General features: G+C 42.6%; 1 protein-coding gene across 1 annotated transcript in view; it reads left to right on the top strand.

Moving 5' to 3' along the window:
* LOC128701787 (G-protein coupled receptor GRL101) overlaps positions 1–16,181 on the top strand; it is a 134,611-nt gene that overhangs the window by 65,816 nt on the left and 52,614 nt on the right. The window contains exons 4-6 of the mRNA XM_070105097.1: positions 8,672–8,794; positions 10,234–10,332; positions 14,209–14,346. Coding sequence (XP_069961198.1) covers positions 8,672–8,794; positions 10,234–10,332; positions 14,209–14,346 — 360 coding nt within the window. The remainder of the gene's footprint in view (positions 1–8,671; positions 8,795–10,233; positions 10,333–14,208; positions 14,347–16,181) is intronic.

Genomic DNA, 16,181 nt, shown 5'->3' with positions numbered 1-16,181 from the left:
ACAGAGACAGTAATACTGCCCCTGTGACTGTCACAGAGACAGTAATACTGCCCCTGTGACTGTCACAGAGACAGTAATACTGCCCCTGTGACTGTCACAGAGACAGTAATACTGCCCCTGTGACTGTCACAGAGACAGTAATACTGCCCCTGTGACTGTCACAGAGACAGTAATACTGCCCCTGTGACTGTCACAGAGATAGTAATACACTGTCAGTGTGACTGTCAGAGAGGCAGTAATAGTGCCAGTGTGACTGTCACAGAGGCAGTAATACTGCCCCTGTGACTGTCAAGAGACAGCAACTCTGAGACAGTAATAGGTAACATTTCTCTAAACTGATACTAAACGTGACAGATACAAGACCAGCAACATTACTCAGACTGAACCATCACCAGGAACCAGAGCGTGTGTATGGTTCATTTCCTGCTGAACCATGAAGGCCACGGAACTGCGGCTAATATCAGCTGTGGTTAATATCAGCTGTGGCTAATATCAGCTGTGGCTAATATCTGGGAATATTTGAAGCCAATTGTACTCAGACAACATGTCTCTTGTTTAAAGTCAAGATTCTTAATAAACTTGCTCACTGCAGTGTGCTTTAAATAATAATATTTATATTATACGTGTGTGTGTGTGTGTGTGTACTCACCTATTTGTGATGACAGAGGTCGAGCCTTAGCTACTGGCTCCGCTGGCCGCTACAGGGTTTCCCCTCTCCTGGCTGCGAGAGCCCTGTCATACCTATTCTTAAAGCTATGTATGGATCCTGCCTCTACCACCTCCCTGTTTGCCATGCAAATAACGCCAAAGCTAAATTATGACACTGAGCTTAGCACTTTGATTATTATTATTATTATTGTCATCATTGAGATCATTTGGCTCACATAATTACTCACATGTTCACTTTAAGAGCCAAATCATAATTTTTACAACACCTATTCAATTCCTATTAAACGGGTCAGCTACTTACTTTGTTTGGGATTTTTTCTCCCTTTCTTTCCACTTTTTTTTCTCAGACTGGAACTGTGTTATCTTATCTTGTTGCAACTAAGGAATATTTCTTATCTAGTCTTTTAAGTAGTTTTAAGACCTTATATGTAGTTATGTCTCCCCTTCTGTTGCTATCTTTAATGTTGTCTCCCCTTCTGTTGCTATCTTTAATGTTATGTCTCCCCTTCTGTTGCTATCTTTAATGTTATGTCTCCCCTTCTGTTGCTATCTTTAATGTTATGTCTCCCCTTCTGTTGCTATCTTTAATGTTATGTCTCCCCTTCTGTTGCTATCTTTAATGTTATGTCTCCCTTTCTGTTGCTATCTTTAATGTTATGTCTCCCCTTCTGTTGCTATCTTTAATGTTATGTCTCCCCTTCTGTTGCTATCTTTAATGTTATGTCTCCCCTTCTGTTGATATCTTTAATGTTATGTCTCCCCTTCTGTTGCTATCTTTAATGTTATGTCTCCCCTTCTGTTGCTATCTTTAATGTTGTTGTGTCTCCCCTTCTGTTGCTATCTTTAATGTTATGTCTCCCCTTCTGTTGATATCTTTAATGTTATGTCTCCCCTTCTGTTGCTATCTTTAATGTTATGTCTCCCCTTCTGTTGCTATCTTTAATGTTATGTCTCCCCTTCTGTTGCTATCTTTAATGTTATGTCCCCCCTTCTGTTGCTATCTTTAATGTTATGTCTCCCCTTCTGTTGCTATCTTTAATGTTATGTCTCCCCTTCTGTTGCTATCTTTAATGTTATGTCTCCCCTTCTGTTGCTATCTTTAATGTCTCCCCTTCTGTTGCTATCTTTAATGTTATGTCTCCCCTTCTGTTGTAAAGTAAAAGGACACAAGTGCAACTAATGTAACATTTATTGTGGCAACGTTTCGCTCTCCAGGAGCTTTATCAAGCCATTAATGGCTTGATAAAGCTCCTGGAGAGCGAAACGTTGCCACAATAAATGTCACATTAGTTGCACTTGTGTCCTTTTACTTTACATATTGTCGGTAATTCTACCAACTTTATTACATTCCCTTCTGTTGCTATCTTTCGTGTTGTTGTCTCCCCTTCTGTTGCTATCTTTCGTGTTGTCTCCCCTTCTGTTGCTATCTTTCGTGTTGTTGTCTCCCCTTCTGTTGCTATCTTTAATGTTATGTCTCCCCTTCTGTTGCTATCTTTAATGTTATGTCTCCCCTTCTGTTGCTATCTTTAATGTTATGTCTCCCCTTCTGTTGCTATCTTTAATGTTATGTCTCCCCTTCTGTTGATATCTTTAATGTTATGTCTCCCCTTCTGTTGCTATCTTTAATGTTATGTCTCCCCTTCTGTTGCTATCTTTAATGTTATGTCTCCCCTTCCGTTGCTATCTTTAATGTTATGTCTCCCCTTCTGTTGCTATCTTTAATGTTATGTCTCCCCTTCTGTTGATATCTTTAATGTTATGTCTCCCCTTCTGTTGCTATCTTTAATGTTATGTCTCCCCTTCTGTTGCTATCTTTAATGTTATGTCTCCCCTTCTGTTGCTATCTTTAATGTTATGTCTCCCCTTCCGTTGCTATCTTTAATGTTATGTCTCCCCTTCTGTTGCTATCTTTCGTGTTGTTGTCTCCCCTTCCGTTGCTATATTTAATGTTATGTCTCCCCTTCTGTTGCTATCTTTCGTGTTGTTGTCTCCCCTTCTGTTGCTATCTTTAATGTCATTATGTCGCCTCTCCTGCTATGTTTATGTCTCCTGCTATCTTTATCATACCTCCTGCTCTCTTTAATGTCACATCTCCTCTTCTCCAAATATCTTAAAGGTTTTCAACACCTGATCACAGTTCACATTGTTCAACTCTGGCAGCCACTTCGTAACTGTTCTCACGAACAACATCTACCTTACCTACCTATCTCTCCAGATATAAACATTCTGATTTTTTTCTCTAACATGAGTTATAAGCAAATTTCATAACCACTCATCGTAGTTTGCAAGTTATTTTGTACTCTGCCAGCGTAACACACGAAGTTATCACAATATTCTTTATATTATCTTTCGGAGACAATATTTTGCTGGTGAAGACGAGTGTAAATATGATACGAAATACAGTGGACCCCCGGTTAACGAACTCTTTTCATTCCAGTAGTATGTTCAGGTGCCAGTACTGACCGAATTTTTTCCCATAAGGAATATTGTGAAGTAGATTAGTCCATTTCAGACCCCCAAACATACACGTACAAACGCACTTACATACACTTACATAATTGGTCGCATTTGGAGGTGATCGTTAAGCGGGGGGTGCACTGTACAGTGGACCCCCGGTTAACGAACTCTTTTCATTCCAGTAGTATGTTCAGGTGCCAGTACTGACCGAATTTTTTCCCATAAGGAATATTGTGAAGTAGATTAGTCCATTTCAGACCCCCAAACATACACGTACAAACGCACTTACATACACTTACATAATTGGTCGCATTTGGAGGTGATCGTTAAGCGGGGGTGCACTGTACAGTGGACCCCCGGTTAACGAACTTTTTTCATTCCAGTAGTATGTTCAGGTGCCAGTACTGACCGAATTTTTTCCCATAAGGAATATTGTGAAGTAGATTAGTCCATTTCAGACCCCCAAACATACACGTACAAACGCACTTACATACACTTACATAATTGGTCGCATTTGGAGGTGATCGTTAAGCGGGGGTCCACTGTATATTAAACATATTTCACAAATATGCTTGTAACAGGTAAGTGAACTGTACTCAAGGATGTACTCAACGTGACGTCTGTCGTGTGTATACTCGCCTATTTCACCTGTTTGTGGTTGCAGGGGTCGAGTTACAGCTCCTGGCCCCTCCTCTCCTGTTAACCCTTCTTTGGGCTTGGTTCATAGGCCTATTGTGTATCCATATGGTCTTGCACTACCATCCATAGGATGGATATGAGGTGCACAATAAACTAGCCACTCTGGTGGCTAGTTTATATACTGTTTATATAATGCTGTGGAAGATGTCTTCACCGTGTGTATTTTACAGGTCATCGTCCCTCCAGTACAATGTCAACTTTCCAGAGAGAATATTACAGATGTTTTGAAGCCTTCCCAATAGATGGAGTATTTTATATACCATATACAGTGTACCCCCGCTTAACGATCACCTCCAAATGCGACCAATTATGTAAGTGTATTTATGTAAGTGCGGTTGTACGTGTATGTTTGGGGGTCTGAAATGGACTAATCTACTTCACAATATTCCTTATGGGAAAAAATTCAGTCAGTACTGGCACCTGAACATACTACTGGAATGAAAAAAGTTCGTTAACCGGGGGTCCACTGTATACGGCTGCCACATATATTGTGCTATAAGTAACGAGGCACTTGTGTTACATTCTGGCATTATCCTGGAAACGTTTTTCCAGAGGCTCTTTCAGTCCAGTGCAGAGAAAGGTAGAGAATATCTCAACACGTTTCTCTCTAGTGGACTGAAGAAATCACTGACTGGCGAAACCCTTGCATAATTAAGATACCGAAATGTTGCATAAGAGTCTCATTCGTCAAGGCAAATGCTGCGTTTTTATTTATTCACGATATATAAGTACGCAGCATTTGCCTAGCCTATTATCTTTCCAGCCTTGAAGCTCTGTAATCACAGGATATTATTCCAGACGTGAGAATACAAGTTACTCTAATATTTATTTTTATTATCACACCGGCCGATTCCCACCAAGGCAGGGTGGCCCGAAAAAGAAAAACTTTCACCATCATTCACTCCATCACTGTCTTGCCAGAAGGGTGCTTTACACTACAGTTTTTAAACTGCAACATTAACACCCCTCCTTCAGAGTGCAGGCACTGTACTTCCCATCTCCAGGACTCAAGTCCGGCCTGCCGGTTTCCCTGAATCCCTTCATAAATGTTACTTTGCTCACACTCCAACAGCACGTCAAGTATTAAAAACCATTTGTCTCCATTCACTCCTATCAAACACGCTCACGCATGCCTGCTGGAAGTCCAAGCCCCTCGCACACAAAACCTCCTTTACCCCCTCCCTCCAACCCTTCCTAGGCCGACCCCTACCCCGCCTTCCTTCCACTACAGACTGATACACTCTTGAAGTCATTCTGTTTCGCTCCATTCTCTCTACATGTCCGAACCACCTCAACAACCCTTCCTCAGCCCTCTGGACAAAAGTTTTGGTAATCCCGCACCTCCTCCTAACTTCCAAACTACGAATTCTCTGCATTATATTCACACCACACATTGCCCTCAGACATGACATCTCCACTGCCTCCAGCCTTCTCCTCGCTGCAACATTCATCACCCACGCTTCACACCCATATAAGAGCGTTGGTAAAACTATACTCTCATACATTCCCCTCTTTGCCTCCAAGGACAAAGTTCTTTGTCTCCACAGACTCCTAAGTGCACCACTCACTCTTTTTCCCTCATCAATTCTATGATTCACCTCATCTTTCATAGACCCATCCGCTGACACGTCCACTCCCAAATATCTGAATACGTTCACCTCCTCCATACTCTCTCCCTCCAATCTGATATTCAATCTTTCATCACCTAATCTTTTTGTTATCCTCATAACCTTACTCTTTCCTGTATTCACCTTTAATTTTCTTCTTTTGCACACCCTACCAAATTCATCCACCAATCTCTGCAACTTCTCTTCAGAATCTCCCAAGAGCACAGTGTCATCAGCAAAGAGCAGCTGTGACAACTCCCACTTTGTGTGTGATTCTTTATCTTTTAACTCCACGCCTCTTGCCAAGACCCTCGCATTTACTTCTCTTACAACCCCATCTATAAATATATTAAACAACCACGGTGACATCACACATCCTTGTCTAAGGCCTACTTTTACTGGGAAAAAATTTCCCTCTTTCCTACATACTCTAACTTGAGCCTCACTATCCTCGTAAAAACTCTTCACTGCTTTCAGTAACCTACCTCCTACACCATACACTTGCAACATCTGCCACATTGCCCCCCTATCCACCCTGTCATACGCCTTTTCCAAATCCATAAATGCCACAAAGACCTCTTTAGCCTTATCTAAATACTGTTCACTTATATGTTTCACTGTAAACACCTGGTCCACACACCCCCTACCTTTCCTAAAGCCTCCTTGTTCATCTGCTATCCTATTCTCCGTCTTACTCTTAATTCTTTCAATTATAACTCTACCATACACTTTACCAGGTACACTCAACAGACTTATCCCCCTATAATTTTTGCACTCTCTTTTATCCCCTTTGCCTTTATACAAAGGAACTATGCATGCTCTCTGCCAATCCCTAGGTACCTTACCCTCTTCCATACATTTATTAAATAATTGCACCAACCACTCCAAAACTACATCCCCACCTGCTTTTAACATTTCTATCTTTATCCCATCAATCCCGGCTGCCTTACCCCCTTTCATTTTACCTACTGCCTCACGAACTTCCCCCACACTCACAACTGGCTCTTCCTCACTCCTACAAGATGTTATTCCTCCTTGCCCTATACACGAAATCACAGCTTCCCTATCTTCATCAACATTTAACAATTCCTCAAAATATTCCTTCCATCTTCCCAATACCTCTAACTCTCCATTTAATAACTCTCCTCTCCTATTTTTAACAGACAAATCCATTTGTTCTCTAGGCTTTCTTAACTTGTTAATCTCACTCCAAAACTTTTTCTTATTTTCAACAAAATTTGTTGATAACATCTCACCCACTCTCTCATTTGCTCTCTTTTTACATTGCTTCACCACTCTCTTAACTTCTCTCTTTTTCTCCATATACTCTTCCCTCCTTGCATCACTTCTACTTTGTAAAAAAATCTCATATGCTAACTTTTTCTCCCTTACTACTCTCTTTACATCATCATTCCACCAATCGCTCCTCTTCCCTCCTGCACCCACTTTCCTGTAACCACAAACTTCTGCTGAACACTCTAACACTACATTTTTAAACCTACCCCATACCTCTTCGACCCCATTGCCTATGCTCTCATTAGCCCATCTATCCTCCAATAGCTGTTTATATCTTACCCTAACTGCCTCCTCTTTTAGTTTATAAACCTTTACCTCTCTCTTCCCTGATGCTTCTATTCTCCTTGTATCCCATCTACCTTTTACTCTCAGTGTAGCTACAACTAGAAAGTGATCTGATATATCTGTGGCCCCTCTATAAACATGTACATCCTGAAGTCTACTCAACAGTCTTTTATCTACCAATACATAATCCAACAAACTACTGTCATTTCGCCCTACATCATATCGTGTATACTTATTTATCCTCTTTTTCTTAAAATATGTATTACCTATAACTAAACCCCTTTCTATACAAAGTTCAATCAAAGGGCTCCCATTATCATTTACACCTGGCACCCCAAACTTACCTACCACACCCTCTCTAAAAGTTTCTCCTACTTTAGCATTCAAGTCCCCTACCACAATTACTCTCTCACTTGGTTCAAAGGCTCCTATACATTCACTTAACATCTCCCAAAATCTCTCTCTCTCCTCTGCATTCCTCTCTTCTCCAGGTGCATACACGCTTATTATGACCCACTTCTCGCATCCAACCTTTACTTTAATCCACATAATTCTTGAATTTACACATTCATATTCTCTTTTCTCCTTCCATAACTGATCATTTAACATTACTGCTACCCCTTCCTTTGCTCTAACTCTCTCAGATACTCCAGATTTAATCCCATTTATTTCCCCCCACTGAAACTCTCCTACCCCCTTCAGCTTTGTTTCGCTTAGGGCCAGGACATCCAACTTCTTTTCATTCATAACATCAGCAATCATCTGTTTCTTGTCATCCGCACTACATCCACGCACATTTAAGCAACCCAGTTTTATAAAGTTTTTCTTCTTCTCTTTTTTAGTAATTGTATACAGGAGAAGGGGTTACTAGCCCATTGCTCCCGGCATTTTAGTCGCCTCATACGACACGCATGGCTTACGGAGGAAAGATTCTTTTCCACTTCCCCATGGACAATAGAAGAAATAAAAAAGAACAAGAGCTATTTAGAAAAAGGAGAAAAACCTAGATGTATGTATATATATATATGCATGTGCGTGTCTGTGAAGTGTGACCAAAGTGTAAGTAGGAGTAGCAAGATATCCCTGTTATCTTAGCGTGTTTATGAGACAGAAAAAGAAACCAGCAATCCTACCATCATGCAAAACAGTTACAGGTTTTTGTTTCACAGTCATCTGGCAGGACGGTAGTACTTCCCTGGGTGGTTGCTGTCTACCAACCTACTACCTACTCTAATATTTACCATAATTCACTCTGATGTTTACCTGACCTTTGTTCCCAGTGAGTTAGACTGTGTGATGTTCCACTGTGTGATGTTCCACTGTGTGATGTTCCACTGTCTGATGTCCCACTGTGTGATGCTCCACTGTCTGATGTTCCACTGTCTGATGTCCCACTGTCTGATGTTCCACTGTCTGATGTTCCACTGTCTGATGTTCCACTGTCTGATGTTCCACTGTCTGATGTTCCACTGTCTGATGTTCCACTGTGTGATGTTCCACTGTGTGATGTTCCACTGTGTGATGTTCCACTGTGTGATGTTCCACTGTGTGATGTTCCACTGTCTGATGTTCCATTGTGTGATGTACCATTGTGTGATGTACCATTGTGTGATGTACCATTGTGTGATGTGTCACTGTGTGATGTTCCGTATTTCCAGACTACCGGAAGTGTTTCTACCTAGAGTTCACCTGCGCTAACGGAGAGTGCATCCGGCCCGGTCTGGTTTGTGACGGCATCCTCGACTGTATAGACGGCTCTGACGAGACCCAGTGCCAGCCAGGTTAGTGGAGCAGAGTGCCAGGTTCCTAAACAGTATGAAATATAGTGCTGATAGACGAATAGATGGTCTTTATGACTATGGGCTTCTGGCATACCTGGAGAACACCTGGAGTGTGTTTCGGGGGTCAACGCCCCCTCGGTCTGGTGTGTGACAACTCATTACTGTATCGTGTTGCAGTATTAATGATTTGGATGGTAGGTTGCTTTTCTGTAGCCAGGATGAAAAAACAAACAGATGCAAGGAACAGCACTCATTGAACACAACAGGAGTGACAACAGGAACAACAGACAACAGTCAACCAATGCAAGTGATAACAGGCAACAACCAGCACAGGAGTGACAACAGGGACAACAGACAACATTCAACACAACAGGAGTGACAACAGGGACAACAGACACTCAACAGAAGGGACAACAGGAATAGTGACAACAGGAGCAACAGACAACACAAGAGGAGTGACAAAAGAAACAGCAGATAAAAAATGACAACAGACATTGCTGAATGAACACAACAGGAGTGACAACAGGAACAACAGACAACATTCAACACAACAGGAGTGACAACAGGAACAACAGACACTTTATACTTTTTAGTAACACCTTCTCTCAGACATATCTCAACTTCCTCTACCCTCCTCCTCGCTGCAACGTTTAAAACCCATACCTCACACCCATATGAAAGTGCTCTTACAATTACACTCTAGAACATTGCCATTTTGCCTCCAGACGAAAGCTTCTTACCACCACAGACGCCTCAAAACACTACCTACCATTTCCACTCGTCTGTTCAACACTATCTGCCATTCCCCTCTCGTCAATTCGTTGGTTCACCACTTCCTTCATAGAGTCATCTGTGGTTATGACCGTTCCTAAATTATATGAGAAACAAATTACTAAGGACGAGATACAGCGAACATAGCTCTGGTTATGTAAGTAAACAGACAGACAGACACACACACACACACACACAAGAAGGCGTTTGACACAGTTCCACACAAGAGATTAGTGCAAAAGCCGGAGGACCAAACAGGGATAACAGGGAAGGCGCTGCAATGGATCAGGGAATACCTGTCAGTAAGACATGAGCGAGTCATGGAACTTGACGAGGTGTTAGAGTGGGTGCCTGTGATGAGCGGGGTGCCACAAGGGTCAGTCTTAGGACCGGTGCTGGTTCTGATATATGTGAACGACATGACGGAAGGAATAGACTCCGAAGTGTCCCTGTTTGCAGATGACGTGAAGTTGATGGCAAGAATTCAATCGGAAGAAGACCAGGCAGAACTACAAAGGGATCTGGACAGACTGCAGGTCTGGTCCAGAAAATGGCTCATGGAGTTTAACCCCAAGTCCGCTAGCTTATCACTTTACCACTTCCACAAAGTTATTCTTACAATTATAACGATTACAGAAGGTGACACTAATTACTTGTTCTGTCTACAGAAGACTTCGTGGTATGCAGTTCTGGGAGGAAGGTACACAGGTTCTACTGGTGTGATGGCTGGCCAGACTGTGCTGACAACCATGCTGACGAACTCAACTGTAAGTGTTGCTATGTTGTTACTGTGTTGTGATTGTGGTGACTGCAGTGTGGCTGTGATGTGTTGTGACTGCAGTGTGGCTGTGATGTGTTGTGTCTGCAGTGTGGCTGTGATGTGTTGTGACTGCAGTGTGGCTGTGATGTGCTGTGGCTGTGTTCTGGCTGTGTTCTGGGTTTCTGGCTGTGTTCTGGGTTTCTGGCTGTTCTGGCTGTGTTCGGGCTGTGTTCTGACTGTGTTCTGACTGTGTTCTGACTGTGTTCTGGGTTTCTGTCTGTGTTCTGGCTGTGTTCTGGCTGTGTTCTGGCTGTGTTCTGGGTTTCTGGCTGTGTTCTGGGTTACTGGCTGTGTTCTGGGTTTCTGGCTGTGTTCTGGGTTTCTGGCTGTGTTCTGGGTTTCTGGCTGTGTTCTGGATTTCTGGCTGTGTTCTGGCTGTGTTCTGGGTTTCTGGCTGTCTTCTGGCTGTGTTCTGGGTTTCTGGCTGTGTTCTGGGTTTCTGGTTGTGTTCTGGCTGTGTTCTGACTGTGTTCTGGCTGTGTTCTGGCTGTGTTCTGGCTGTGTTCTGGCTGTGTTCTGACTGTGTTCTGACTGTGTTCTGGCTGTGTTCTGGCTGTGTTCTGGCTGTGTTCTGGCTGTTTTCTGGCTGTGTTCTGGCTGTGTTCTGGCTGTGTTCTGGCTGTGTTCTGTCTGTGTTCTGGCTGTGTTCTGGCTGTAATATAATGTATAATTGTACTGTATAACAACAAGTTGAGGAAAGCGCTAAACTCTATGGGTTTAGAGTTATCAACTTAATGTTACCCAACTTAAATATTATCTAAGTTACCCTACGTAACATAATTTACAATTTACACAATTTACATAATTTACAATTTACATAATTTACAATTTACATAATTCACAATTTACATAATTTACAATTTACATAATTTACAATTTACATAATTTACATAATTTACAATTTACATAATTTACAATTTACATAATTTACAATTTACATAATTTACAATTTACATAATTTACATAATTTACAATTTACATAATTTACAATTTACATAATTTACAATCAAAATGCATCTTTTTCATTAATTTGTCTAAATAATTTTTTACATAGATAAACAAACTTGTAAAAAATTTACATAAATAATTAGTATTCTAACTTTTCTGATGTTTACCTAAATATTTCTCACGTATAATTAATATGGTTATAACTAACTATAATTAATATGGTTATAACTAACTATAATTAATATGGTTATAACTAACTATAATTAATATGGTTATAACTAACTATAATTATTAAAGTGGTGGAGTGGTAAGCCAGTGGAAGGTCTCGGTCAGATGACCAAAATCTCCAGTGGCGTTAAGTAGGTGAGGTTACATTAGGTTCATCAGGAAATAGGACAAGTGTTACCTGACGCGGGTTTTAGTTATGTGATGACCCGATGCTGGACCTTTAGGTCATCTGACCGAGGCCTTCAGCTGGCTTACCAGTCCATCTCTTTCAAAATCAAAGTTATGATTATAACCATAGTGTCGCAATAAGATTTTGTTGGGATTTTTAACCCCGGAGGGTTAGCCATCAAGGATAACTCAAAAAACTCAGTGAGTTATTAAGAACACAGTTCAGGTATTACCTGGAGAGAGTTGCGGGGGTCAACGCCCCCGCGGTCCGGTCTATGACCACATGTAATAGTATTTTTTCTGTAGATGTTTCGCCATTCAGTGTTTTTATTAATAAAATAGATAATCTGAATTATATAAAATTGATTTTTATTGAATAGTGTATAAAAGGGTGACTTAGGGAACTTTGGAGCCCGGTCCCTGGACCCATTGTGTACCTCTGTAATCTGTAAATACCTTTGTAACTTGTAATGATTGTGACTAGACCTACCTGGAGTTCATTACCTTTGTAAATTGTGAGTTCATTACCTTTGTAAATTGTGAGTTCATTACCTTTGTAAATTGTGAGTTCATTACCTTTGTAAATTGTGAGTTCATTACCTTTGTAAATTGTGAGTTCATTACCTTTGTAAATTGTGAGTTCATTACCTTTGTAACTTGCTCAGCTATCAAAACTTTGAGGCCCAGTCCCTGGACCAATTATGTACCTCTGTAATCTTTTGACTACCACCCACAGGATGGGTATGGGGTGCATAATAAACATATTAAACTAACTTAGGGAACTGTAAATGGTGTAAATGTACCTATAATGGCGTAAATGTACCTATAATGGTGTCCTGGTATTTAACCACTGTTGACCCCAGCTAAGCGTGGCTAAATGAGCTGTCATCAGTCGTGTTTACATGCTGTGGAAGGGCCCAGTCCCCTATTAATGATCTTGAAGCAGGGACTGGTGTGGTGGGCGGGTGTGGTGTGGGTATGGCTTGTGGTGTGGGTATGGCTTGTGGTGTGGGTATGGCTTGTGGTGTGGGTATGGCTTGTGGTGTGGCTGAGATGTGTCTTCGGTTGAGTGAACAAGGGATTTGACTCGCTTTGAATGTGGTGTCCCGTAGGTCGAGTGCTATGGCATTCGTCTCCCACAATGAGGTCCGGGGATCGATCCCTGGTACGGCTCGAAAACATTAGGACGTGTTCCCATAAGACACCTGCTGTCCATGTGCACTCATCAGTAAAATAGGTACCTGGGTGTTAGTGGACTAGTGTGGGTGGCATCCTGGGTGTTAGTGGACCGGTGTGGGTGGCATCCTGGGTGTTAGTGGACTGGTGTGGGTGGCATCCTGGGTGTTAGTGGACTGGTGTGGGTGGCATCCTGGATGTTAGTGGACTAGTGTGGGTGGCATCCTGGGTGTTAGTGGACCGGTGTGGGTGGCATCCTGGGTGTTAGTGGACTGGTGTGGGTGGCATCCTGGGTGTTAGTGGACTGGAGTGTGGGGGGCATCCTGGGTGTTAGTGGCCCGGAGTGGGTGGCATCCTGGGTGTTAGTGGACTGGTGTGGGTGGCATCCTGGGTGTTAGTGGACTGGTGTGGGTGGCATCCTGGGTGTTAGTGGACTGGTGTGGGTGGCATCCTGGGTGTTAGTGGACTAGTGTGGGTGGCATCCTGGGTGTTAGTGGACCGGTGTGGGTGGCATCCTGGGTGTTAGTGGACCGGTGTGGGTGGCATCCTGGGTGTTAGTGGACTGGTGTGGGTGGCATCCTGGGTGTTAGTGGACTAGTGTGGGTGGCATCCTGGGTGTTAGTGGACCGGTGTGGGTGGCATCCTGGGTGTTAGTGGACCGGTGTGGGTGGCATCCTGGGTGTTAGTGGACTGGTGTGGGTGGCATCCTGGGTGTTAGTGGACTGGTGTGGGTGGCATCCTGCGACAAAGCTGACCTAGTTTGACCGAAATGCTCAGCATAAAAAGAGGCTTTCTATATAGTAGCATCCTTATATCTAGTAGTATCCCTCTATATAGCAGTATCCCTCTGTCTAGTAGTATCCCTCTATATAGTAGCAACCTTGTATACAGTGGTACGTCGCCAAGACGTACTGATGTTACTGCCGTGTGTCAGTATCATCACACCAGTAAGAACCTACAATGTTTTCTATTGTATGTCTTGTATAAATTGGACACGTGTGCAATAATTGGGTATCTATACTGAGGAAACGTTTCGCCACACAGTGTTTTCATCAGTCCAGTACAATAAAAAAATGGCGAAAATCGGAAGGAGATTGAGGTGATCAGTCCCTCAGCTTGAAGTCAATGTCTTCAGGCCACAATCTTGAGAAATATACGAAGAAAAGGGATTAAAACCCATGACAGAAATCTCTCTTACTTTCCATTATGCCCATGATTTTATAATAAGTTTTTCCATCTATTACAGAAAATCCATTTTGTCCCCGTTATATTGTATAACTATCATTATTTCTCTTCCTGTCAGGTGGAGAGTGTGAAGACCGACAGTTCCAGTGTGGTAACAATCAGTGTATCTCTGTGGGTAACGTCTGTGACTCCCAGTGTGACTGTCTCCACTGTGATGACGAACACAACTGTGACACCTTCTACACCAGGAAGTCAGGTAGGCCTACTCTCACACCATAACTGTGACAGCACCTATACCAGGAAGTCAGGTAAGCCTACTCTCACATCATAACTGTGATAGCACCTACACCAGAAAGTCAGGTAGGCCTACACTCACACCACAACTGTGACACCTTCTACACCAGGAAGTCAGGCAGGCCTACTCTCACACCCCAACTGAGATAGCACCTACACCAGGAAGTCAGGTAGGCCTACTCTCACACCCCAACTGTGATAGCACCTACACCAGGAAGTCAGGTAAGCCTACTCTCACACCATAACTGTGACAGCACCTACACCAGGAAGTCAGGTAAGCCTACTCTCACATCATAACTGTGATAGCACCTACACCAGAAAGTCAGGTAGGCCTACACTCACACCACAACTGTGACACCTTCTACACCAGGAAGTCAGGCAGGCCTACTCTCACACCCCAACTGAGATAGCACCTACACCAGGAAGTCAGGTAGGCCTACTCTCACACCCCAACTGTGATAGCACCTACACCAGGAAGTCAGGTAAGCCTACTCTCACACCCCAACTGTGATAGCACCTACACTAGGAAGTCAGGTAGGCCTACTCTCATACCATAACTGTGACAGCACATACACCAGGAAGTCAGGTAGGCCTACTCTCACACCACAACTGTGACACCTTCTACACCAGGAAGTCAGGTAAGCCTACTCTCACACCCCAACTGTGATAGCACCTACACCAGGAAGTCAGGTAGGCCTACACTCACACTACAACTGTGACACCTTCTACACCAGGAAGTCAGGTAGGCCTACTCTCACACCACAACTGTGATAACACCTACACTAGGAAGTCAGGTAGGCCTACTCTCACACAACTGTGATAACACCTACACCAGGAAGTCAGGTAGGCCTACAATCACACAACTGTGATAACTACACCAGGAAGTCAGGTAGGCCTACTCACACAACTGTGATAACACCTACACCAGGAAGACAGGTAGGCCTACTCTCACACCACAACTGTGACAGCTTATCACCAGGAAGTCAGGTAGGCCTACACTCACACAATTGTGACAGCTTATCACCAGGAAGTCAGGTAGGCCTACACTCACACCACAGAGGCTGGATGTACTGAGGAAGAATAAGCCTACGCCTCCACCTTACCAGAACCACTTTCTAAAATAACTTAACTCAAAACTATCTGACAACTAATTACTTAACCACTTTATCTTATACAGAGAAAATGAGCCTCGTTACCCCCGCATAACGATTACCTCTGAATGCGACCAATTATGTAAGTGTATTTATGTAAGTGCGTTTGTAAGTGTATGTTTGGGGGTCTGAAATGGACTAATCTACTTCACAATATTCCTTATGGGAACAAATTCGGTCAGTACTGGCACCTGAACATACTTCTGGAGTGAAAAAATATCGTTAACCGGGGGTCCACTGTATTTCACTTAAATGTACAATAATTTATCAGTATTTACGTATTAATATTCTCTGCTGATATAATTAATTTGAAAATTATTGAAAGTATTTATCATATATACTTACATTAAGAGACACTTGAGGTTAACGATATTTTTTCACTCCAGAAGTATGATCAGGTGCCAGTACTGACCGAATTTATTCCCATAAGGAATATTGTGAAGTAGATTATTCCTTTCAGACCCCCAAACATACACGTACAAACGCACTTACATAAATACACTTACATAATTGGTCACATCCGGAGGTAATCGTTATGCGGGGGTCCACTGTATACCCGGACAGGCTTATTTTTTCTCATTATTATTATAATCATGGGGGAGCACTAAACCCATAGGATTATATAGCACACATGGGGGGTGGGGGG

The sequence above is a fragment of the Cherax quadricarinatus genome, chromosome 96, assembly GCF_038502225.1.
Source record: "Cherax quadricarinatus isolate ZL_2023a chromosome 96, ASM3850222v1, whole genome shotgun sequence".
Taxonomy (NCBI): Eukaryota; Metazoa; Arthropoda; class Malacostraca; order Decapoda; family Parastacidae; genus Cherax; species Cherax quadricarinatus.
This window is presented reverse-complemented; position numbering and strand designations above follow the sequence as displayed.